At 39.3% G+C, this 25,770-nt stretch overlaps 1 protein-coding gene across 1 annotated transcript; it reads left to right on the top strand.

Moving 5' to 3' along the window:
* Positions 1-1,893: 1,893 nt before the first annotated feature.
* Positions 1,894-25,151, top strand: SPPL2A (signal peptide peptidase like 2A). The gene is made up of 17 exons (XM_088540237.1): positions 1,894-2,016; positions 4,949-5,068; positions 6,272-6,454; positions 7,245-7,334; positions 10,578-10,711; positions 12,545-12,696; positions 14,259-14,355; positions 14,828-14,929; positions 15,577-15,658; positions 15,958-16,032; positions 16,721-16,777; positions 16,943-16,996; positions 17,421-17,520; positions 18,392-18,469; positions 18,817-18,977; positions 20,910-20,943; positions 24,476-25,151. The coding sequence occupies exons 1-17, from the start codon at positions 1,957-1,959 to the stop codon at positions 24,505-24,507; spliced, it is 1,611 nt and encodes a 536-aa protein (XP_088396363.1). The 5' UTR covers positions 1,894-1,956; the 3' UTR covers positions 24,508-25,151.
* The last annotated feature ends 619 nt before the right edge of the window (positions 25,152-25,770 follow it).

Raw genomic sequence — 25,770 nt, 5'->3', positions numbered from 1 at the left:
TTTACTTAATTTTTTAGAAACATATTTACATTCAGTATTTTGGCCAGTAGTCTCTCTCAGTTCTTAGAAATTAACACAATATAATAATCCTTCATCGTTTTGAAGCTTAAATATTAAGGAACCCTAAATCCTTTCGTTCCTGATTTTCATGTGAAATAGCTGTCCAGCGAGCACAGTCTTCTACGACAATCTTAATCCTTCCAAAACTATGCAGTTTTCTCATAAATATCTAATGCTGATACTTACCCTTCCAAATCTGTGTATCTAACAAGACAACTATTTTCTGTTTATGAGTTTTTTTTATGCAAAATTAATAGAATTAGATTGTCAAAGCTAAGTTAATAGATATAATTCACAGAGCAGTTGGGTTTAGAAGGGACTTGAGGAGATCATCTGGCCCTGCTTCCTCTTCAAACAAGACCTTTTTGGTCTTAAAATCCTTCCTTAGACCCTAAAGGCTCTTGTAAGTTAATTTTCTTTTGTCTGCAATTGCAAATATTATCCAGGATTTTTCTTCCTTATAGTGCTGAAGGTTGAGACTATATAATTTGTTTTTTTTCCTGGTTACAAAGCCACTAGTAAAAAATAGGGACTATAAGCTGCCAGCAGAGATAACCTAATTTGCACTGATGCTCTGAGTATGAACTGCCCTGCTCTGAAATAATGTAAGGACTTGGGAGTGCAGGTGTTTCTACCTGACCAGTCCTGACAGGCTGCAGGGAAGGTTCTCATTTTAAGAGATATTTATGCAATAACTTTAGACACCTATCAAGAAAGGAGGAGAACAGACCAAATGCAGTTGGAGAATATTTTTTTAAAGTGAAATTGCTGGCCCAAAATGTGTATTTTTCCTCAGCCCATTTATTCTTGGCTGCAGACAGAATAAAAATGCCTTCCCATGATTAGTATGGGGGAAGGAGGAGAACCCGGTGGTCTCTGATCGCGTGAGAAGCTGCAGACTTGCAACTCCAATCACACACCTTTCCCCTACCTTTAAGGCACTGTCATATACGTAACCTTAGCACTCTGCAGATCACAGCCGACAGATTTATTGAAGTCATCTGTGGTGTGTCACCCAGGTCTTGTTAAATTCATAAGAATACACAGTAGTTGGTGTAAAGTGTCATAGTTGCTCTGACAACAGTACCAAAATAGAAAGGCACAGGTAGACGCTGTTCTCGCTGTCTTCGAAACACCGTTTCCGTAAGGAATACGGGTCGCGGAGCTGCATCCTGTGCGCTGCTACCTTTTACTGCTTAAGCATGTTGAAATGTTTGTCACGTTTCTGCAGTCCAGCAGATCTACAAGACGTACAGGCTTATAGTGCTGAATACCTGGTTATCACTGGGAAAAAAATGCTCCCCTGTTAGCATCAGAACTGACTTATCAAACAAAATACCTGTGTACTCTTAGGTACAGGTTGCTGTTAGATCTCCAGCAGCTTACTGCAAACTGCTGGGGAGCATCCCCTGTGGATGTGCTCCTTGGTTTTGCCCATGGGAAACCCACGCACTTGGGGTAGAACCTCTCGCCTCCCCCAGCAGCGACTGCCGTAACCGCTGTGGGCAAGCGGCCCGGGCCCTGATTTATCACCGGCCTGGCCTCCTCTTCCCTTCCGCCACCCCTTCTTCCCTGCTGCCTTCTCCGGGCCTCCCCCTCGCCCCCGGAGCAGCCGGGCCCAACCAGGAGCCTCCGGTGCCTCCTCGCTGGGGCGACGCCACGAGACCCCCTTCCCGGGCCCGGCGCCGTCCCCGTCCCCGCTGCTCTCCCAGCGCCTCTGCCGGAGGCCGCGCGCGGCGGCGGCAGCAGCGGGAGCCCCCAGCGGCCGCGCGGACGGAAGAGGAAGTGGAGCCGCCGCCGCCGGTCGTCGCCGCTGTGAGGAGGCTCCGTGACGGGGCGCGGGCGCCCGAGACGAGCCGAGGCCGTTCCCTGAGCGGGCGGCGGCGGCCGCTGACCATGCGGGCCGCGGTGCTGCCGGCGGCCGCGCTCTGTGGCCTCCTCCTGTTGCTGCCGCCGGTAAGGGCCACGCCGGGCCGGTAAGGGCTGGGCCGGGATGCGGCGGGGCCTGTCCCGGCCGGGGAGGCGGCGGCTCCGTCCGCCGCGGGGCCTCCGCGTCCCTCGGGCCTCCCGACGGGGCTGCGCTCGCGGCCGCCTCGCGCCTCCTCCACCGCCCGGAGCCCCTCGGACCGGACCGGACCGGGCCGGGCCGGGCGCCGCGCCGGGGCCGCGGTTGTGCCCCGGTGCCTCGGCCTCTCCCGCGGCCGCCCGCCCTGCCAGCTTTTACACCGTCCTTGGGGCTTTTTAAACGTGCTTTTTACCCTGGATCGGTAAGGCGGGGATCCAGAGTGCTCTCCCGCGAGAAGCCCTCGTTGGCATCTTTAACATCAACTACATAGTGTGGGTTTTCTTCGGGCCCTACGCGCGCCCTCGCTCTGCAGGTGCCGCAGAGAGCCGGCTCTCAGGGCAGCGAGCGATCAGGTCAGGTCATTCAGCCTCAAGGACTGTATCCAAGGACTGGAACAGCCTGAGGAGCTGGTGCTCCGGGAGGTGCCACCTGTACGTGGCAGGGCCACTACAGCAATTCACCTGCTTTAACGCGCAGCGCTGGTCCTCCTGCGGAGTAATGGCCAGAGAGCCCCATGACCAGCCCCTTCATCTGCGTGGGAACCAGGGAGAGAGTCATGGCGCAGCTTGCACAACCATGAAATCCTGCTTGTTCCGTTCGTGCCTGTGCTTTTCCTACTTCTTTATGTTTCTGAGGTTTGTGTTGTAATTTGCCCGACATAAAATGTGGGATTTCCAGTGCTTTCCCGCAGCTAATTGGCAATTCCAACAGGTCAGCCCAAGCCTATGCAGCTGCCCTAGCAGAGACATAGGGAAGATGGGAAACAGCATGAGTTGGCCTCTGCTCTGCCAAAACGAGAAATAATTCAGGAGAGTTTAAAGCTATTAAATGAAATAGATATGGCGAAGGAACCAGCTGTCAAAAACAGCAAAGAGTTTGTTGGAAGCTAAGTGACTAGAGAACTGGAAAGTTAAGGTGATGCTGATGCTTGGGAGCCGGGGCAGCTGTAAAGCCTTTCCTCCATGTGGGGAGGTTCTGCTGCTGGAGCTAGTTCACCCTATGCAAGTAGGTTAATCTGTTTAGGACAGAGTCTTAGTTCTCTGCTTAAGTAGCATGATTGCAAATGTTGTGCTCAATAAGAAATTCGTGTTTTTGAAGAATGACAAGGGTAAGATTTGTTGTCTGCTCCTTAGTAGCAAAATTTACTGCAAGACTTTTTATTCAGACTAGCCGCCCTTTTCTGCTGTGAAACAAGGAAGCTGCTGCAGTAGCAAAAATAAATATAAAAAAACCCTTTAGTCACATGCAGTAGGGCTGTAGGGATGCTCCAAATAAGATGTAGCATGTAATGTTTATCTTTAATTTCCAAACACTTGTTTTTTTAATTTTATTTCATCGATGAATGTGTCGGGATAAGCATCGCTCCGTGGTATTCTCTCCCCCATTTTATAAGCAGAATTGCTCTCCCTGATTGCCCTCCCAGGGAAGGGAGGCTTGCCAAGCCAAATGTGCATATCAAATAAGCAAATAATCACTGTTAGTTTTAGGCCTGTTGGAAGTCCTTGTTGCACATAATTCTGCATTAGTTTATGTTTTTTAGAGGAGTGCATTTTAAGAGGAAAGCTTGATGATTTCTGTAATAATCATAAATCACAGAGGAACTTGTTCTTGAGCTGTTAGCTAGAATTGTTCTATTTTAAACAGTTAATGTACTCGGGCCCTTTGACACAGTTTTCCCAGCAGATGTTTGTGCTCTATAGCCAATATAATGGATTCCTCTGAAGAAGGATTTTTGCTATTCAAACCAGGCAGACATAGACCTCTGAAACAATGTCACATGTTTTTCTTTTTCTCCCTAGGTCTCACTTGCTGTAGAATACTGATATGCTGGCCTGGGGAGAAATGCCTCAGTGGAGCTTGTTAATAATTAGACTTTTGCACCTGACAAATATGTGGGCTTTCTCCCCACACCAGTGGCTACTTCTTATCTTAACATCTTAGTGTACCTAGGGCCTAATAGCTCAGTGTTCTCTCAGGCAAATCTGGAATCTGCAGCAGGTTTCATTTCTTTTTATGTCCTGACACTTCCTGATATGAAGGTCAGTCAGAGTCAAATGAGATCATCGACCTCTTTTTAAAAGTGACGTTTTAAGATAAGCAATGCTTATTTGTTTTCACTACTCTGTAGCAGTAACTGTTTTTAATTCTCAATCTGATTGATTATCTGCTTAGAAAGTTGACCTTTATTAGTATATTAATACTTTGGGATAAGTGTATATTCTTAAAACCATCATTTTAATAATGTGTGTATGTTTTTTAAGTGTCAGAAAGTGTCACAGTACATGTGAGACTTTGAGAGTAATATTAAAGAGGGACAAGGATTTTCCTGAACAATTTTTCACTCGAAGTATACTAATTAATCTCTTAATGTTTATAACTGTCTGATTTAAAAATATTCCAAGAATTGCCGCATTATTGGTAGAGGGCATTCCAAAGCCTGCAAGCTGGCAAATGAAAGGCTATAATTCACTTTTTTCATGTAGTGTTTTAATTACTTTCTATTTAAAACCTTACACTCTTGTAGAAAGTGTAGAGTCTTTATTCTGAAATCACTCGCCTGCATTTCTTGCTAGTATTGTTCTCAGTGACACATATATCCATGTAATGGATACATTGTTTTTGAAATGAGAATAGTAGCATAATATAGTGACATTTTTCTTACCTGTTTTCCTTCTTCCTCGCTATTTACCTCTTTCATGGAATCGGTCATCATAGAAAGTAAATTAATCGAGTACATCTCCTTTGCCAAGTCTTCCTAGCATCTTTTTAGAAGGATGTCTGCACCGGGTTTTGTTTAATTCAGAAAATTCTGGTCTATTGCAGATAAGGGCAGAAGAGGGAATCTTGCATGCTGCTGGAAATGGTGTACCTCCAAAAACAAAGGATTACTGTATAATATACAATTCCAATTGGACGACTCTTCCTGGAAGCCTCAACAATGCTGTAAGGAGTTTATAATCATACTTCTTAAGAAAAGTAAAAGCCAATATGAATTTGGATCAGCTCTAATACTTAACTTTGGGGTTTTGATTCCCCCACCTTAAATGATCTCCATAATAAACATCTCTCCACTTAAAAAGAAAAGAGAAAAACAACTTCTGAAGTTTTATAAAATTGTATTCTCTCTGTTTAGAAGCTAGTTTTGAATGCACTTCTGATATTGTTGTGGTTTTTGGTTTTGTTTTTTTTTCTATATCTCAAGTGTCATCAGTATGTGCAGGTTAGTTTAGATTTGGGAGTACAGTTTTTTGTGTACTTGTTTACAAAAATGCCACAAACTTGAGAAACAAATGGCTCATCCTGGTGCAGTGTGCTTATTGGCTCATTGGGTTCATCCTCTGTTTAACTGCCTTGCAAACCTGTGGTGGAATAGATTATCTGGAGTCTGTTATTCCGCCGTATTCTTTGAGTGTTTTTCTGTCTCACATCCTACTTTGGCTCAAAGAAGCATTTTTTTTTTCCTTTGGCACTTTTAATATAAATAGGAACTAATTTGTGCTTGGAAGGGATCAAGGCCGCAGTATTTCCACCCCCTTCTCTGCTGTCATTTGTAAACAGGTTACCTTGATACAAAATGAAGCTACAATCATCCTCTGCTCAAGCATCCTACATCCTACTGTGCTACACTGGCCACTGAGATGTCTGGACTAACTGAAGAAAACTGATTGTGGCTTTAAAATCACTATCAATCTTAATTTGAACTTTAAAATAAGGACAGAAATCTTGTTTAAGCAAATACTGTTTTGTCAAATTGACGTATTGTTTTTCAACAAGCGTTACACTTCAGAACTGGTTATATTGCATCTGGATCCATGTTTTTTTGGCTTTTGAGATCTGCAAATGTCACAAAGTATACACTTGGACTCTCCAGAACAACCAGCAATGATCTTCCTATATACTGATTTCTTTTGTATAAATTATAGTCTGCTGTGAAATTGCATTTAGCAAGAGCCGGGTATTTCAGCGATACACTATTCTAAAAGTTCCTCAGTATTGCAGTCTGCAGCAGCTGGTAATCTGATTACATGTTCCTGACTTCTTTTGGCTTTATTGCAAAACTGAGATTAGGAAGCGTATTAGTCTAGAGTTCTAGCTTATTTTGCAGTACTGTTTTTCCTCTTTTTATCTTTCCCCTTCTCTCTACAGACTTTCAGGATCCTGGAAAACCTGACTTCTACGGTACTCTGCAATTCTTCGGAAGTTGCTCCTGGCTTACTGAAGGACAAAGCAGTTGTAGTGATGCGAGGAAACTGCACTTTTCTGGAGAAAGCGATAATTGCCGAAAGTCTGGGTGCTAAAATGCTGCTGATTGCCAGTAAACCTGGGCTAGTAAGTTGCAACATGTGATTTTCATGTTTTATCAAATTGGCCCGATGTAGTGTTGTGCAGAGATAGCTGAGAGAAGTCCCACGAGTATGTGGGATTCCGGCAGTTCGCCTGCTCTGCAGGGCACGGTGATAGTGCACCTGCGCCTTCTGTGACCAGAGGGTCATTCAGAGTTAACTCTCTGCAACCCTGTTCTATCATTGGAAACAATCTATAGCTGAATTCTGTTTTTAACTTGTTGCTTGTATCTTTATTCATGTTTCTGAATGCAAATACTTGTCTTCATTATTTCCTAATTCTGGTGTATTCTGAACGCCCTTTAATCTTAGGTGATAATTTGTTTTAAACACAATGTGCAGCAAAAAAAAAAAAAGCAGGAAATTGTCATCCAGAGTTGGAAGTAAAAAAGGCCTTTTGAAGTGTCTCAACGGATATTTTTGCTGCTTTTTTGCTCTCTATTACAAGTGAAAATATATGTACAGGTATTTTCCATTTCAGAATAGCTTTGGGTGATTTTAACGAGTTAGAACTCTTCAAAAGCTTTGGGAACATAAATTGAGTTTTGACTTGTCTCGTATAGTGCTGCAATAGTATTAGACCTTTGTGAATTCAGAGGTGTCTGGTAGTATTGTCTGTTTTCCCTGACCTATTTCTATCTCCATTAGAAAGTGATGGGAATTTACATGGAAATTTAAATCCTATAAACACATGGAAATTTAAAGGATAATCTGTTTATAGCCACCTGCTCAGGCAGTTAGCTGGACATTCTTATCACTGATGCTTTCTCTTCTAGTCTCCCCTTACAGATAACAAGACTGAGTTTAAAGATGTGACTCTTCCAATTGCTCTTATAAGATATAGTGATATAATGGATATGCAGCTGGTAAGTAGTATAATTTCAGCATGTTATAGATCATGTAAACTTAAAATGATTTTATTCATTTGTTCAAAAACTTGTCACGTACGAGTGTTTTTGTGATGACCTCCACGTGCATAGATGCTGTTCTCAGTTTCACAGAAGAGGAAGATTTTAAGTCATGGAAACTCTTGTCTTTCATCTTCAAGTTAATTTTACAGAATGCCAGGTTAGAAGACTAAGAATATGAAAAATAATTCCCAGTTGTAGGTAGAGTTGTCTTAGAATCCTTACAGCTGAACAGCCATCCAGTAGGTATAAATGGAATTGCAGATGCCTGACATGCATAGAAAGCTCTAGCCCAAGAGGTCTATTCTGTCAGCACAGAAAGGAAGATAGTTAAACTTTTATGTGGTGGCATGACACCTTGTAGCCAAGCAGCACCTTAGCAGGCTGCATGTTGAGGAAAGAGTGAGGGTCGTGGTTTTTTTTTTTTTTTTTTTTTTTTTTTTTTTTTTTTTGTGTTGATTGTCTCTTTTTCCATAGCATGACAGCATCTGTTACAGAGAATTTGGGTAGTATGGTCAGAGGTGATGAACTCATGGTGAGATACCAAGCATGTATCTTTAAAATGTGGCAGTTGTGGTATTTCCTACGCTTTTAGGCAAAAAAGGAAACTTGTTTTTTGTTTTATTTTGTGTTGACATCTAATAATATGTTACAGAATATTGAGGAGGGTTTGAACAAGAAAACGTACTGTTTCACTTTGTTTTGACTTAGTGTTAAATAAGTGCTAACTTTTGCAGTTGCACTATTTTCGTATGCATAGCAGAGGCCAGTACTAATCTGCATAATTTTAGCTCCTTGAATTGCAAGCTTTTCACTATTTCTGCTCTTAATCTTTAGAGCTGCCATGGAAAGTTGTCTTAGGTAAGTATGAAAACTAAAACTGTGCCTAGATATATATATATATACATATATATGTATATAGGATTTGGGTTGTTTTATGTTTGTTCACTCACTAAAGGTTGGTTCATGCAAAGCACTGCCGTGACTGAAAGTTTGTGATTTCTTTTCTCACTCTGCCATAATCATTGAGGAATACTGCATTTTGGTTTTAGATTATCCTCTGTTGTCTTCAAATTTGTTCCTTCAGGAAAGGTGGATGTCATTTTTGAGTGTTTTTGAGATATAGGAACAGGAAGAAGAAAATTAGGGCAAGGTTAGACCCCTGGTTTGTTCTGAATTCTCTCTGCAGCAGTTTATTGCCTGGTATTGTTTGGGATGGAGTCACGTAGAATCACGTCTCTGTAGCTATAACAATTGAGTGAAGTAGCTTTTCTAGTAGATCAGTGTGCCCAATGGTTCAACGGCTGTACGAGACATCAAGAAATTCAGCTTTGTCTTAAAATGAAAGCTGCTTTCATAAAAGGTGTGGGAAACAAAGCCTCGGCTGCAAGTGATCCTTTCTTAGTTCTGATGTAGTTTTTGCCAGAGCCATTCGTCATGTCACTGGCAGTTGTTTTGAATGACAGATGCTGCTCTAGGATCTGGCAGCCGTTGCACCCTTCCTACTGCCTAGTTGTATTTCTAGTTGCATTTTTGTTTGAACTTTTCCAAGGCCTCCAGCTTTCTCTCTTTCTTTTAATTAAGAGAGATGATACCAGTCTAAAGGGAACCAGTTTATATAAGCATTCTCTGTACTCGTTCTTATTAGACTTCATTTCTGTTGGCTTTTACCACTTGCATCAGATATGTGATGAGTTTTGGTAGCAAGAGCAGAACGTCGCAAGCTTTCTAGTAAGCGGCCAGCTCTTCTGCAGGAGTGAGAGCTGATGAGATGCCTTTCACTCTGGTTCTCCTGTGATGGGAATGGACACTTAGCAAGTTCTTGGCAAGGAGCAGAACAGTAAGGAAGCAATCAATATGGATTCTAACATGAATTCTACTTTATAAGAATTTTAGAACTTATAAGAAAAACTTCAGAATTGAAAAATGGAAAAAATAAGGGGAGAATTGAATAGTAAATACATAATTGAATTAATTGTAATTGAACAGATTTTTTTTGCCTTTATCTAAAATGTTCACATCAGACAACTATAATGTTTCACTAGTTCTTGATGTGTTTTCACCTGGTTTAAAAAATCTGATTACCTGAACTTTCGTAACAAACTTAAAGCAAAGGAATGATTCTGACTTCTTTAGGCTGCACTAAGGTTAATATCTGCAATCATCTAATTCAGATACTGAATTGAATCAGCTTTCTGCACAGATGGCTGGTGTATTCCTCTGACTACTGAACTTCCCATTCGGTCTCTCCACTGCCAGTTTGATCTTCCTGTAGCCAAACTTGTCTGACATGTTCAGCTCTTTTGCTTTTATCCCACGTGTAGGCTGTTAACAAATCTGTTTTTCTGCCACATCTCTAAAGTCTGCTTTCACTGCAGGATTGCTATAGATGTCCTGACTGACTTCACCTACGACAGCAAACCTTTCTCCTTTCTTCCATTTCAAATTATCATCCTTGTTTCTTGAATCTTATCTTTCAGTCAAGTTAAGGCATCTTAGTTTTGCTTTCAATTTTTTTGTACATTTCGGTATCATCTATATCTCTTTATTCTCTTCAGTCTCTTTTAGTGTCCTTCAGATGTGTGTTTCTTGCTATTATCTTTCTTTTCTTGTAAGAGCTTCCAGACAATTTTTTATTCTTCCTCTTGTTTTGAATCCATCAAAATCACGTTGCTGAAAAACTGTTAGTTAATGACTTCTGCCACCTTAATTTTTTACCATCTCCCGAGAGAACACCTGTCTGAAGCATCTTGCCTGCCTCTGAACCAGGAGTTTCTTGGTCTCAGGAACTAGAGACAGACCTTCCCTCGTGTATCTCAGTGAGCCTTGTAATCTGTGTATTTCAAGGTAACCTGCCTCCAAATCAGCTCTACTGCAGTGCAGAATCTTCAGTTGCACTCGGTATACTTGAGGATGAAAAACGTGTTTGGGCTAGAGTCCCAAGTTCTCAGAAGTGTTGAAAGATTTCAGAAAAGTATCATTGTGCCTCGTGGTATCTGTTCCCTAAGCAAGCAGTAGGGCTGCTTTCAAACCTGAGCATCCTGGAAAGTGGCATGGAAAGCATATCTTGTGCAGTAAGCTGAAAATTTGCTCTTCACATTGTGTAAGTTAAGAGCAGGAAATTATGATGTTCATTGTATTGAAAATAAGCAAAATAATTCCTTCTTGTCCTTATGAACTCACTTGTTTGCTATTTTTCAGACTCTGGGAAATGAAGTTAATGTGACTCTCTATTCACCGCCTTTGCCGGAGTTTGACTGCAGTATGGTTGTCATCTTCGTAATTGCTGTGTTTACTGTAGCACTGGGAGGCTACTGGAGTGGAGTATCAGAACTGTAAGTTTGTTCAAGATGTGAAATTTTGTGAAAACTAAGGCTGTGATCAGTGAGGAGTAATTTCCTTTGTGGCACTAGTTAGTTGCACGTAGATCCTCTAATTCTTTATCTGCTTTGCCATGAGCTTCTTGAGCAACTTGGGTCAAATAATTTTTTGGATTTGGGCATAAACTGGTAAGAGTTGGGTATTTAATTCTAATTTAATATTTTGACAAATTGTCAAATATCTTAAAATTAATATCATAATACACCAATATTTGTGACAATGTAGGTATTTTAGTGATGGCATCTTTAAAATCAAGTGGGCTGCAATATGAAGCCTCAAATCAATGCCAACAGCTGCCTTCCAGCTGCCCTGACCAGCTTGACCATATCGGGACCAGCGCAGGTTTGGGAAAGGTACATGTGTGTGTACATTGTACGTACTGCCTGCACTGGCAGGGATCTGTACGACTACTTGCCCTCAGCTGGCTATTTAGGATTTCTCTGCGTTGCTTCTTGGATGTCTGTGCATCCCAAACAGGCCAGCGTCCTGCCCGGGTGTCCCGCTCCCCATGCTGGTCTGCTGCCCTGATTCACAGAAAAGTGGGAGTGGATCCTGAGTGATAAGAGGCTTCCTCTTTCCCACTAGTTGTTATGCAAATCTTCATGATTTTTTTGAAAGAGATGAAAGAAGTAGAAAGGTGGAGGGGGCAGAGGGGGGAGTTGAAAGTCTGGATCTGATTATGCTGCTTCTTTCCCCTGCAGTGCTATAGGGTGTGGTTGCACTGAATGTTAATATAACAAAATGTAATGCTGTCTCCCATACTGAACAAAAACTAGATGTAATTACCTTAAGCTTGTTAGAAGTGCACTTTCATAAATCTAGGGTGCTTTTCTTTCTTTCTTTTTTTTTTTTTTAAAGCCGCTTATTCAAAGCGTGTCCTCTAAGGCAGTGATTCATCTAACAAAATGTCTTGCTTCTATGGGCTTTCTTTTGAAGGTGGTTGTTTCAGTGCTGAATTCAGCATTTTGTAGGTAGGTCCTGGGTTTCATTGGGAACATGTTATCTGATGGGCGAGTTTCACCAGTGTCTGTACCAAAGAGTAGCAGATCTGTCTGCTCAAAGAAGAGAGTAAAACACAACAATTTCAGTTTCCTCATTCTCTGGTGAGGCATAAATATGGAGTATGTATGCCCAGAAACCAAAAGAATTTTTACTCTCAGTGAAAGTCTCTGTGTTCCTGTTTCCATTCCTTTACTCTTTTAATTATGAGGCAGAAGTGTAAAAGAACTGGTGCTAGCAAGCTTCCTTTTGCTAACACTTACATTTTTGAAGACACTTAATGAAATGTTTATAGTCGAGATTTCAAAGCCGTGTGCAATATACATGATTTTGACTTATCATAAAAGTGCAGTAAGTCAAAAGTGGCTGCCTACATTTAGCCCAAGAAGTCCTGAAGCTGGAGGTGATGCACTGAGGCAGCTGAGGGCACACATTGTGAAAAGGAGCTTCCAGGGTTTTGTTATTGGACGCTTTTTGCTCATGCTGTTTGGGATTTTGACTGGGGGTTGCTTCTTAGCAAGCTGATGAGTCCATCATCGTTGAAAGGAAAGGTTCTCAAGAATCATTTCCTTGTGATTTAAGCTCAGTTAAGAGGGCACATCTCCATTAAAATGGAGAGAAACTCAAAAATCAGCATACCGTTTTTCTGAAATTTTTGAAGTCTAATGATAATATGAAAGTTTAAAGTAAAATGTTGTAACATGCTTTATAACAAACAATTCTGACCTTGGTAAAACTTTCAGAATCTGTCATCTGAGATAAATGTGTATGTGACTTCCTTAAAACAGTGAGAACTTGAAAGCTATGGCAAATCCTGGAGAGAGAGAAACAAGACGAAAGAAGGAGGAAAATGTTACTTTCACCCCTCTAACAGTCATCTTGTTTGTTGTCATCTGTTGTGTCATGCTAGTTTTGCTTTATTTCTTCTACAAATGGCTCGGTAAGAAACAATGGAACATCTAACTTGGTTTATATTTTTCTGCAAAATTTCTTTATGTCTGTAAGTCTGAAAAGCCAAATTTCTGAACTAAAATGAATGCTTTTTTTTTTTTTTCTCCTTAATTGCTCTCTTCATGTTTAAGGGAGTTGAAGACTGAAGAGAGCTGAAGAGATCTAGCTGCTATGTAAAAAGGAATAAAACTTTGCTTATGAAGGCTGCCTTGACAGTTCTTAACTCTAACTGAAGTAATGTGGAGGAGGGGTGACTGGCGACCAGCAGTAAAGTCTATTGATGTTGCTGGGAGGGTCACGATACCTTAACTGTGTTTAAAGTGAAAGTTTTATTAGCTGTTGTTGCATTGACCCCGAGTCTGTGGCTCAAATGCCCTACTTAAGGTGTTAGGATATATGGCAATGCCGTAATGGAATAAACCTCAACCCCCTAACAGTGATGTTAAGTTCTTCAGTGACACTGGGACAGTAAAACCTGGTTTCCAAAGTGCTGGCAGATTTTTCCTGCCCTCGAATCATGCAACCGGCAGACACACATTGTTTTAAATTACATTCTTTAGTAAGAGCAGTGTAACTTCATTATGAAAGCTTATTATCTACACTCTTTCCATAGAACTTGTTAAAAATTATCCTCCTGCTTCTGCAAAAGAAATTTTCCTGTGGCGACTGCTGATTTTGTTCAACTTTGGCTACTTAAACTACTGGGAATGCTACCTCTGCTAAACTTTTCCGATTTAAAGCCTGAGTTATTTAATTTGATCAAAATGTTTAGGCTGAAAATTCCCTATTGCTGCTTGCTCTGAGATGAGTTTTAGGTGAGTTTTGGGAAGTGAAGAAAGAGGCCACTTAAAGGGAAAATGTAAAGGAAGGGGGACAATGTAATTAATTAAATAGGGGGAGGAAGTAATGTAAATAGTACAAAGACTGTATGTAGTAGCTCTTTGCTAAGGAGCCCAGTTCTGTGTCCTTTGGAACAGGTATCTGAATTTTTTTGAAGGTAAGGAAGCTGTCCAGGGGAAATTCTGTAGTTATTAAGGAAAGAGGGAGAGGAGATTGATACATCTCTATGAGAGATTGAGAATGCAAGTCCCAGTATCTTTAGTTGGAGGTAGTACCAAGTACCAATAAGCTAAAAATATTTCCCTTGCTGCCTCCTGAGCATACAAAAGGCACTACAGGGAAAACTTGAAGTGGGAATATTATAAATTTTTTTTTAAAGTAGTCATAGAATAGCTCTTCTAGTTTGGCCATCATTAAAGAAAATCTGTGAAAATCTTTTTAAAGAGAGGAGAAGAAAAAAGTAAATTGCATTCTTCCCACTCAGAAACTTCAAATGCAGGTCTTTGCTTGATGAGATCTCTGGCAGCATGGAATGGCCTTACTGATTTCAGTGTTTTTTGTCATCTTTTCATGCCAATGTATCGAGCAGTACTCTAGCTGAGAACAGTTTATATCAAATATACATCCTTTTATTTAATTCCTGCTTGCTATGTTTTTTTTTTTCCTACTATGTTTTGTCACTGATTTCCATCTTTCTTTCTTTTTATCTAGTGTATGTCATAATATCAGTCTTTTGCCTGGCATCTGCAATGAGTCTCTACAACTGTCTTGCTGCATTAATCGGAGAAGTACCATTTGGGCTATGCAGGTATTGTATACCTCTTAAATCTCCATGGAAACAGATACTGGTTCTCAGTTTTGCAGTGCATGCTTATTCCATTTTAATCTTGTATTAGGTGTCCTAAAACCAGATTGATTTCCTTTCTCCCCACCCCTCCTGGAATCATGACCTTACATTCCTTCACTGGCATAGTTCTCTTGGTATAATTGTTGCACAGCAGAAGTGTATTAATTAATAACTCATCTGCTTGCCTTCTTCTCTGAATGTCCTTACTAAAATGAGGCCATAGAAGCCTAACTTGGTCCACCTTCTGTGGGCATTTTTAAATGTAGCCTGGAGAAGGCTTGGATCAGGCTGCACCCGAGTTCTGTTTCCAATGCAGGGGCAGAGGAGGAGCTCCCGAGGTGAGAACACCTTGTCAGCTTAAAGACCTGTCATGGCATAAGGATGTGTTTTGACTGTTGCAGATTTTCTGTTTAACTTAATGTTTATCTTTTAGGGTTACATGTTGCAACAAAACTATCGAAGTGAGGCTTATTTTTCTTGCTGGGTTCTGCATAGCAGCATCTGTTGTCTGGGCAGTGTTTCGAAATGAAGATAGGTAAGTGATGCATTCTGACTTGAAAGAGTAAAATGAATAATTCATACTAGCAAGCTTCCAAACGCGCAACTAATCCTGGAATATGGGAGCCTTCTAAACAGCACTGATAATTTAAAAGGGTGTAAAAATGATTATGAAACTTAGCAAGCATGGGAATAACAATGTATGATTATTTGGAGTTACAAAAAATTATGAAGGAGGGGAGGAACTCAATTGCTAATGATGACCACAGAGGGGAGAAAAAGTGCAAAAAGAGAAATGCAAGCATAGAACTATAAATAAGCAATGTTATAGCACAACGCAAAGTATCTTCTTGAGCCAGACATTTTAACTGGGTCTTCCTGTCAACAGCATGTTAAGCAAGTGAGCAATCATAAAGTGAGTAGCAGGGCCCTTTTATTACCCCTGCTCAACTCATTTTCTTCTTAGCAAGTTGATAAGGAATACTTAGCAATTTGTGATCACAGGATAGTGTGAACTGACTATCCCATTGTCTATTCAATAGCAGTACTTCCAAAAAACTAACTCTGTGTTTTCCTTTCCACTTTGTACTCTTACTGTTTCCAGTAACAGCTAAAATTGTTCTTGTCCTTAGATTTTTAGCAGTGAGCTTAAACAATGTGTGAAAAACTGTTCTTATTTTTTAGGTGGGCTTGGATTTTGCAAGATATCTTGGGAGTTGCTTTCTGCCTAAACTTTATTAAAACACTGAAGATGCCCAACTTTAAGGTATTGTAAGTTGTTTTCCTTAATAAAACATTCAAACGACGTATGAATGTCATACGTGTGTGTGTGTGTGTGTGTGTGTGTGTGTAGTCCCAGGAAGTTTATTTTCAACAGCCAAGAAATAATTAAAAACAGCAAAGTTTCTAATGCCAGTTATTAAACAAAAATTCAGTTCTAAATGCTGTGTTGGAATAAGGATATTATTTTTTAAAACTGTGATAGAGTTGTGGTACTGGGATCTAACAATCCAGCCCATGGAAACCTGTGGTAATATAATATTTCTTTTTTCCTTTTTTAACCAGTCCTGTGTGATACTTCTAGGCCTTCTCCTTTTATATGATGTGTTTTTTGTCTTCATAACACCATTTATCACAAAGGTATGTCTGCGAGTTTCTCTTTAAAACAAAAAACAAACTTCTCTGATCGCAGCAGCACTATTCTGCGGAACAGATTAGCATTTTCAGTATTCCTGATGCATATGCACTGACTTCTGTCCCCTCCTCCACCCAAGACAGCACTGACCTAAATTTTCCTCTTGTATGTTCCATAGAGCTCAAGGCATGTGCAGGTGCCATAAACTGTGTTGAGTGACTCACTACAGCAGTCATATGACCAGCAATAAGCTGTCCCAGATTATGTGACAGGATGATGATGAAAAATGACTGTCTTCTGGTTCCTGGGAGTTTATGTCAGAATGTGCTGCAGTGCTGCCTGCAGTGTACTTTGACCTGTATGCATGTGTATTGTCTCTTCTTTTGAAGCAGAAAGATCATGGCAGAAAAGGCAGAATTTCAGCTGAACTTTTGGCTGTACATGGGTTTTGTGTGTTTTTTGTGTATGTGTGTATGGAGGGGGTTGACGCTCAATTTAGATTAGGCTATACTAAACAACTGCATTCTATACAATGTGTACAATTTTATATTGTATGAATTTAGTGTATTCCTTTTCTATAGTCAGGGTTTTGTCCAATTTGGAATTATCGGTTGAGGAATAAGCAGTTTTTATGTGTTTTATGAAGCCTTTGATATATTAAATCATTAACTTTTTTAAAAACCTTAATTTCAGAACGGGGCAAGTATAATGGTTGAAGTTGCAGCTGGTCCTTTTGGAAATAGTGAAAAGGTAGGAATAGATGTTTTATATATATAACATACAAATACTGACATTTTGCAGCTAATTCAATTAGCAATTAGTGCGCTTTTCAGCATAACCTTCTCACAAAATATAGCCAGCTTTTGCTGTTTTCTTTTAAGTATTAAATACCTGTTGACTTGGGTTTGATCCTAGAGTGATGGAAACTTGGTGGAAGTCCCTACTGAACGCTCAGCTCCCCATGAGAAAGTAAGGATTGTATTTCAGATACTGGATTTTTAAATCACTCCCTCTGAAAAGACTATTCTTTTGGGGAAAACCTGACTGTCCAAATTTTTCTTCAGGGCCTGGATATCATTGGTCAATACTCTCTATAGTTAGGATGATGATAATACAGTTTTGTTACTATATGGTTAAATGTCTTCTTAACTTCTTTTGGTGCTTGCATATTATTTGTAAATATGAAATTCTGGTTTATCTATTGCTTTATGTTTATCCACTCTTTGTGTTGGTTTCTGTTTTTTGCTTTAGGTTTTTACTATTTTGAAAGTCTGCGTTAATTTGATAAATTAAAGTTATATTAGAACTGCTTCTTCATTCAGGAGAAAAAAAATGCCAACAGCAGGACACTTTAGATTAGATTTATGTGGGCTTCTAAAATACTGTTTTACAGTTACCTGTGGTTATTAGAGTGCCTAGACTTGAATACTCTGCATCAACACTCTGTGACGTGCCATTTTCGTTGTTGGGTTTTGGAGACATCATTGTCCCAGGTGAGCACCTATTTTGTTGCAGTTTTAACTTGTGTTTCAATATTTGATATTTCCTCTCAACTGACTTGCTTTGGAGTTCATTCTACCAAGCAATTATGGAATCAAATGCAGCGGTGAGATTTGTTAATACAGAATACAACAAATACTTAAATAGACTTTCTTTTTTGTTTGCTTTTCTGTAGCACTCCATTCTGCACATATAAGTGCCATAGATGAGTCCAATTGCTAGTACTAATTAAATATCCCAAAATATTCTTTTTCTATGAGATTTCTAAGAATTTCTAGTAATTTTGTATCATGCAGTGCATAGATAAAGGGAAGGTAATGGAAAACAAATTTTCTGCATTATCACAAGTTTTTCGGTTCTCTTTGGAATGGAATTTTGCCATGAATGGATGGAGTCTTGGGCAAATTACTTATGTCAAGTGCAAAGAGGCATCTCCTGAATGGATCATTTTTCCCTATTTTGTGATTTGTACTGAGGCAAAATTGCTGATTCTTAAGGATATTAAAATGCCACTGAAGGGAAGTATTCAAACTGCGTTGTTGCTCCTCTGTATTAGTGACTTCAAAGTAGGAAGTAACACATTGTAATTAGCTGACTTAAAGGAAGAAAAACATGTAATACCATGCTTACTAGCATATTTATGTTTTTTTTGATTTTGAGGCTTACCATAGGATTTCTTAAATTGGGTCTTGGCTTTCCGTAAGATAACAATTTCCAGATAAGAAACTTGGAAGAACACACAATAATAGGAAGTCTTACTGTAAATTCTTTTTGTGCTGCTTTGGTGTGGAGAAGGGGGAGATATTTGAGGAGGGCTAATTTTTCTCATTACTTTTTTTTTTTTTTTTTTCTCCCCTCTTCAAGGACTTCTGGTTGCATATTGTCGAAGATTTGATGTTCAAACAGGTTCCTCTTCAGTATATTACATTTCCTGTACAATAGGTAATTATGAGACACTCAGAAATGTTAATCCTTTACTTTAAAAAAAAAAAAATTAGTGGCAGAACTAGTTAGTTTTCGCCAGGTAAAGATTCAATATTGTCAAGAATATCCTCATAGTGTTTTATAATGTACTCCTCTGTGTTTAAAGTGAGTGTTCTTTAATGGTAGTCAGTTGCTTTGAGAATGGTTGCTATATGTTTGCAATCTTTCTTCTTCAATTACATTGAAAGAAGTAAATATTACATAAAAACTTTCTTTTTGCTTACTAATCTAGTGATTTTATAAAATTTCACCTATTCTTGACTCTGAATATGTAAATATATATCTATGTGTACTTTTTTTTATAGCTTATGCTGTTGGTATGGTGCTAACTTTTGTTGTTTTGGCACTGATGAAGATGGGACAACCTGCCCTGCTCTATCTTGTGCCATGTACGCTCATTACTTGCTCACTTGTTGCTTGGAGACGTAAAGAGATGAAGAAGTTTTGGAAGGGCAGCAGTTATCAGGTAGGTTGGATGCCTGTTATGTTTTTGGTTGTGTATGTTCTTCTCTGAGTACTTAATAATATATTACCTGCAGTCCAATTTTTGCTAGTCTTACTGGTGGTTATCTTTCAGAAAGAATAAGCAAAAGGAGGCTTTATTCTAAAAAATTCCTAGTCTTATTAGCTAGCTTGCCAGAACAAAGTTGAAGGGAATTAGAACAGTTGGTTCAGTATTTAAGAAGATAAAGAAGGAGAGAAAAAACAAAAACACAGACCAACCATTTTTTCCCCACTTTTAAATGTTTTTACAGTCTTCATCTATCACCTTGATGTGGTGTAACTCAGCTCACTGAGTGTGCGAATTCCAATCTGCAGTAGTCCTGTATTAAGATACAGTTTTTAAAAGGTAGTGATCAAGTAGATTTTAGAAATGTTTCCATGCACCCCTGGTGTCTTATGTTGTCCTCCATTATGTGGAGGAATCGGTGACAAAATAATCCAGTGGTTACATAACTGTGTTGTGTCACAGTGCAGTCGGACACTGTGCTGTCATAAGACAGACCAGCCTTGTGATGGCCTCAGAGACCTCAAGGCCACTACTGTTACACTTAAGAGGCTACTTTTATGTCCTGTATCTAGGCTGTTGAGGAGCTCTAAGAGTAGATGCAGAGTTTTGGGTGAGGGAGTGGTGGGGTTTGTTGGTAAATTGGTAGAGGAAAGCTATAGTTTCTGCCTCTCCAACTTGTGGATTGCCAAGTTGAGATGAAACCATGGGAGTTGGGTTTTGTTAGTTCCTGGAGATGTAAAACTGCAGTCTTACAGATCCTGTAGTATTGCCATCTAAACACTTTGGTGACCGGGCAAATACTCCACACCTGCTTCAGCTGAAGGCTAAATTTGAAACTGCTCGGGAAAAGATCTTTGGCTTTAATTAGGCTGTCTGCCTCTCTGTCTGCAAAAGGTTTATTAAGTGAGGACATTACTTAGGGGATAGCTGAAAATGAGCTAAAGAAGAGTGGCCTTCTCCCTTCACAGGTGTAATGAACAGAAATGTTGCTCTGTAGGTCAGAACGAACCCTGCATTTGGGTGTAGAGAGGAGACTCTTTGTCATTCTAAAATGCATAGCGCTGCACAAGCAAAGCCAAATAACTCGGGGTCTGCTGGGGAGTTAGTTTCACACTTTATTTTCCTCACTTGAGTTCTGAGTAAGATTGACCTAAATAAATCTGGCAAGCTTCTTCTTACCAAACCAAAGTTTCTTCCACTTCTCACAGTAAAACTCATACTTGGAAGCATTATGTTGCCATAGTAGTTATTTCATGTCCTTTCAACTGTTTTTTTGAAGGATTAAAACTGCTCTGAACTTCTTTTTTTTTGAGGTCAGATGACTTCATATCTGGCACAATTTAGAATGTTGATTTCTTCCCCTTCCTCCCCTGCTAGATTTGTCTGTAATTGAACATCTCATGTAACTTTACTAAAATTACTATTTTTCTGGAACTGTGCACAGAAAATCTACATTCATTTTTTTTCCCCAGAGGAAACTCATTTACTCGTTTGCAAAATTCTTTATCACCCTAGTATTGCTCTCTTGCACATGTGCTTCCAACAAATTCTTTATTTTGGTACTAAAAAAAAAGTCCAAGTCTTCATCTCTGAGAAAGAAAGATGTAGAAAGGCAGTAACTATCTACCCCGAGGCTGCTGAAAAAATGCTAGTTTGGACTGGGCTGGAGGGGTGAGATCTGCTTGTCCTCCAGAGGCGGAAACCTTGCGGACTCGGTGGGGTAAAGGTCTGAAGTGTAGGGGCACAAGAACCTAGTTTTACACAGACTCTTTTTAGATAACTTCATGAATGCCACTGTTTGTTTATAATTCATTATCTCTTTTGAGTTTTGTTTTTCTTTATGATTTTGTTGCATGTGATTTTAATAATGGAATGAATTCTATTTAGGTATTGGACTCCTGCAGGACGCCTTTGCTACAAGGTGTGATTATGGCCTTCTTTTAATGCAATGTTATTAACCATGTTATGGTTTCTCTTTTTGCTATTTTTTATCTTTGCTTCCTGTTTTCTTTCTTTTTTGCATCTATTTTTATTTAAAAAAATATATGAGTAATTCATCAGAGGAGGGCAAATGACAATTTCTGAATACCTTGTCTATAAAATATTTAATTTGAACTTAGAATTCCATTAACATGGCATTTGAAATTAAATACCCTTGCTATAGCATTGGTATGAAGTTACCTTAAAAAGAAGCTTTCTTATCCAAGAATAATTTTATATGAATTTCTGCAGCAGCTTGACTCCTTTGTCAACTAATGAAGACTGTCTGGTGCTTCCATTGCTTCGTTAGAGTAATAAAGGACGTTTTTCTTCTCTTCCTGTTCTTATGCTTACTTAACTTATTCTCACTTTCCAATCAAAATGAAAGTGTTTTTATTTTTCCGACAAAAACTGCTTTAAAATAAATTTTTAAGTGAAGACAAGCTGCAGAAGTGAATCTGCTCTTACACTTTCTTTTTTTTCCTTCTCTCCAATGGAGCCATGATTCCTAAGACTGAAGGGCAGCCGTGTATACCTCACTACCCCTTAATTTCCCACCCCCTCTGAGTACCTTCAAACACTTAAGATGGGTTAGTTACCTGCAGGTATCTATGTGCAAATACTTATATTTGCAGGTGCACAATTCCTCCTTCACCTACTTTGCCACTGCGTTATGAAACCCTGGCTAGTGCCAGGCAGCAGGGCTGTGTCCCCTGCCTCTGTGCTGAGTGTTGCGGTGTGTCCGTAGTCACCGGGCCCGCGATCTCCCTGGGATCGGGTTGCCCAGCAAGAGGCTGGTTCCTCTCCTAGGCTACAGCTCATGCTGGTTAACACCGATCGTGTTTATTTTGACTGTCTGTTGTCTTAAGCACAACACGGGAAGAGCAGGGCAAGCTTTCCAAATAAGCTTCTTAGAGCATATAAGCATTTAAATATAATCTTCTGTTGAAATTAAATCAGCAGTCTAGAATTATTGATACATGTATTTATAAAGTATAATTTGTCTGCACTACACAATGAATTTTCAGAGAGTGAACTCTTGGACACCAAGTCTTAAATCCTGAATTTAAAATGTGTATTTTTTCATTAGCTTCTTTTGCCTAATAGAGTACTTTAACAATTTAAATCTGATTGGAGAGCCTTAGCAGAAAAGAAAATAGATACAAACCCAAGAGATGTTTATGAAGTGGGAAAGGTTGAGTGCAAATTAAAATCAGATGGTGAGCCTATATTTTTATAACTTAAAACTTTTCTGTCCTGCTGTCTGCACTCAAGTCTTGGATAGCATTTCTAACACAGTTTTTCAATTACTGCTTTGTTCACATGGGAAATATTTGACTCTCTATGATGGGTCCTAGGCTCTGTGATTCTTAGCTGAGAGCATTTTGCTTTCAGCATAATAATGCAGTCGTAACTTGTAGGTGTGCTGTTCATGACTTTTATGGATTAATCTTGATTTGTATTGAATCACTCCCCAGGAAAATATTTGAACAATTCATTGCACCATAGGTCTGTCTTGGGGAAGTTGCATCTACTTCCCATGACCACTGGCCAATATTGCAGCTGTGCAGTACACAGGAAGGGAGCAAGTGGCTTTAGTGCGTGTGCTGCTGGGTGGTGTTTGTGTATATTTTTTTAAACAACAACAATAACAAAAAAGTACAGATAGCATTTTTAGTTGGTATCAGTATAATCTTTCAGGTCTTTTTTTGAAAAACCTACAAGAGTTATGCAATTTCAAAGCTTTTCAGGTGTCAATACAGTCTTGCAACTTTTTCAGAATTTGTCACACTTGAAGTGTTTAGAAAGCTTTCTTACTTCTCTTTGAAATAAAAAAATAAATAAATATGCTTGTTATTGGCATGTTACACAGAAGGTATCTGCCATTTAATCCTGTAAATTTAAATAGTGTTTTTTGGATATTTACAAATTAATTATAACCATGGGTTTAAGAATTTCATGAATGTCACATCATCAGATTGACCCTCGCATTCATGTCTACGTATAGATGTTACATAATCTTTTACTAGTAGCAGTTGGGATGGTATTTCCAGTTTGTTTTTTAGTTGTTGTTTTGTCTTTTTAATACATAGTCCATCATGTTATGTAATAACGTAATTTTATAACTAAAGTAACTTGATGTTTTATCTCTCTTGACCCTCTGCCCTTAAATTGTCAGAAAAGGTCGTGGATCCCTGCCACCCTAAAAATGTTTGCCCAGAGATGGGAACAAGGCTGGGGAAGGCATGTTAATGGAATTGCACTTCTGGTTCTGTACATAGATCTATACTGGATTGAAACATACACCCAACCCCACAGCATTACTGGAGGCTGCCTCTGCCTTGCCAAGGCCCCTACTGCAGTCGCCAGTTTGGCGAGAAGATAATTGTGCCATTAGCACTAGGAGGAGAATCTTTATTAAAACCCAGGCATTCAGTAACTCTTTTAGAAACAGCCTTTTTACTACTAGGCAGGATACCTCAATATGGGGAAAAATATGTAGGGTTTTCTACCTAGTTTAGAAAACAGGGGTGCTTTTGCTTCTGAAAGTATTTTGCCTTTGTTAGAAGGTATCTGTGGCTTCATCTTGCCACCCTGGGCATTGGAGCTCCTCAACATGCTCCATTTTTGGCTGCTTTCTTATTTTCTGCCTGTGGCTGTCAGCAGTCAGTGCTAGTGCCCAGCCCTTGGCCTCTTGTTTCCCAAGGTTAAGGGCAAAGCCCCTGGGCGCAGGGTCTCAGCTGCTCCCGCTAACCTGTGTGCGGTGCTGCCAGTGCAGCTGCTCCCGGGGAGGAAACCAGGGCGCTCTGCACTCTGACAGTGCAACAACAAATAGGGAAAGCAGCTGCCTTTTACCAGGAAAAATACAAAAATGTCCTCGGTGGCTTATTGCCAGTTATTTTAAGTTGAAACTATAACCGGTCTATGTAATAATTTGATTTAGATTGTGCTCTGCAGCAGGTCTTTACAAATCCTTTTATTATATATATAAAAGGAAATTTTACAAAGAAAGTAGCTAATACAGTTAGTTTTTGCTAACTGTAATATAGTTAGCTTTTACTGGCATGAAAAAAAGAAGACAGTCTTTTCTGTTCAGGCTATCTGTAAATATTAAGCAGGATCCTGGGGCCTAGTTCAAGTCCTGCTAATTGTGTCTTTGAAAAACTTCCTTAAACTCAATTTCCTTTTATTTTTCTGTGTTTAATTGTTGGAACGCTTCTGTCTCATAGGTTTAATTTCTTGTAGAAGACTTGGATCCTTGGGTTGAATATGCTTTTGTAATGGAAAGCATTAATTAAGAGTTGTGATTATTTGGCTTGAATGCTTTTCTCATTTGTAGAGGATTTTCTATCTATATGCTGCTAAAGCACTCACACTTGTTTAATTACATTTCTCTTAGCTAACAAATACTTTGGACCAATGGGGGAAAAATAGTATTTCTATATAAAGAGTAATCTTTGTTTTGCATTTAGATGATGGAACATCAGGATTATGCAGGAAATGAAGAAGGAACAGCGACAGCCAGCGAACAGCCTGAAGGATAATAACATGTAGGATTCTGACTTAAAATAGTGTTCAAATTTTCTACAAGTGAATTGCAGTAAATTTGGTTAATTTTTACAACAGATTATTTCACATTCTGTATAAAAGTTTGGGGTTTCTTTCTGTTTTGTGTTTCTGCACCTCTATTTTTATGGAAAGATATTGTTAATGACATGATTATAGATTTGCATTTTTACAGCCAAACCGTAGCTAGTAAAACCGTGCCTTATTTCAATTTAAATAAAAGGATATTTTCTATGCAATTTTCCAAACGTGTTTCTATACAATATATTTTTATACAAGTTTCTTGCCCATATCACCTTGAAGTATGAAACGTTTTCTTAATTTGGAGTAAGATTGGTCAAGTTTCATATCTCTAAATTAGTAGTACTCTTCATAGCATTTTAAAATCTTATTGATTTTGAATGCACAGACTGAAGGCAATGAACCTATAGGAAGCAACAAATGAAACTCTAATTCCACTACTACAAGTAATGGAGTAGACAGTGCCTATGTTAATCTATGTACATTGTAAGCCATAAAAGAGGTAACAGGACAACCTTAACCTGTGGTAGTGGTCTTTTTTATTGTATATACTACCAACCATTTTTAAAATTGGCTTATTTATATAGTGGCCCTAGAATTTTAAAGGGAGTTCCTGGGATAGTTAGGAAGCAAAATGGTGCTAAAGGCAAAAGGGATTTTGTTTAGGGGGGAGTGAGGGAGCCCCTGAATTTTAACTCTGGCCCAGCTCTTCTATCCACTGAGACTTGGTCTACATTTATAGTCTTCATTTGGCTGTGGATCAGGTCAAAGGGTTAGTGGGAGGAGAGGAAGGAAAAAAAAAAGGGGGGGTGGTTTATAGCTTTGTATCTAACCAGTCCTGCATTTTGGAAAGTATTTTGAAAATTCTTTACAGTTGATAGACAGACAACAGGTTTAAATAGTGCTAGTCTTGCTGTGTTAGTTCAAGTCAATGCATGTGATTAACTTGTGGTTTAATCCTAATTTATCTTATCTTTTCAATACTCTAAAGAATGTGAAATGGAAAATTACTTTAAATCATTAGTTTGCATTTAGAAGAGTTTTTGATTTTGTTTGCTTGACACACTTCTTTCTTGGGAAACTGAAAATTGAGGGGGATTAGGCATAGAACATTTGTATAGCTGTAATGCTAACACCTGACACCAAAGAAGACTGGAGAAGGTAACAACAGGAAACCACC

Source organism: Tinamus guttatus, unplaced genomic scaffold (assembly GCF_059628265.1).
Source record: "Tinamus guttatus ecotype Peru unplaced genomic scaffold, ASM5962826v1 Tinamus_guttatus_pri_ptg000004l, whole genome shotgun sequence".
Lineage (NCBI taxonomy): Eukaryota > Metazoa > Chordata > Aves > Tinamiformes > Tinamidae > Tinamus > Tinamus guttatus.
Note: the sequence above shows the minus strand (reverse complement) of the source record. Positions and strands in the feature narration are given on the sequence as shown.

Bases quoted from the DNA above. Each gene is read 5' to 3' on its own strand.
- SPPL2A (XM_088540237.1), top strand. From the start codon at position 1,957: ATGCGGGCCGCGGTGCTGCCGGCGGCCGCGCTCTGTGGCCTCCTCCTG. The intron at 10,712-12,544 runs GTAAGTTTGTTC...TCCTTAAAACAG, and splicing joins TGGAGTGGAGTATCAGAACT to TGAGAACTTGAAAGCTATGG. The intron at 12,697-14,258 runs GTAAGAAACAAT...CTTTTTATCTAG, and splicing joins TTTCTTCTACAAATGGCTCG to TGTATGTCATAATATCAGTC.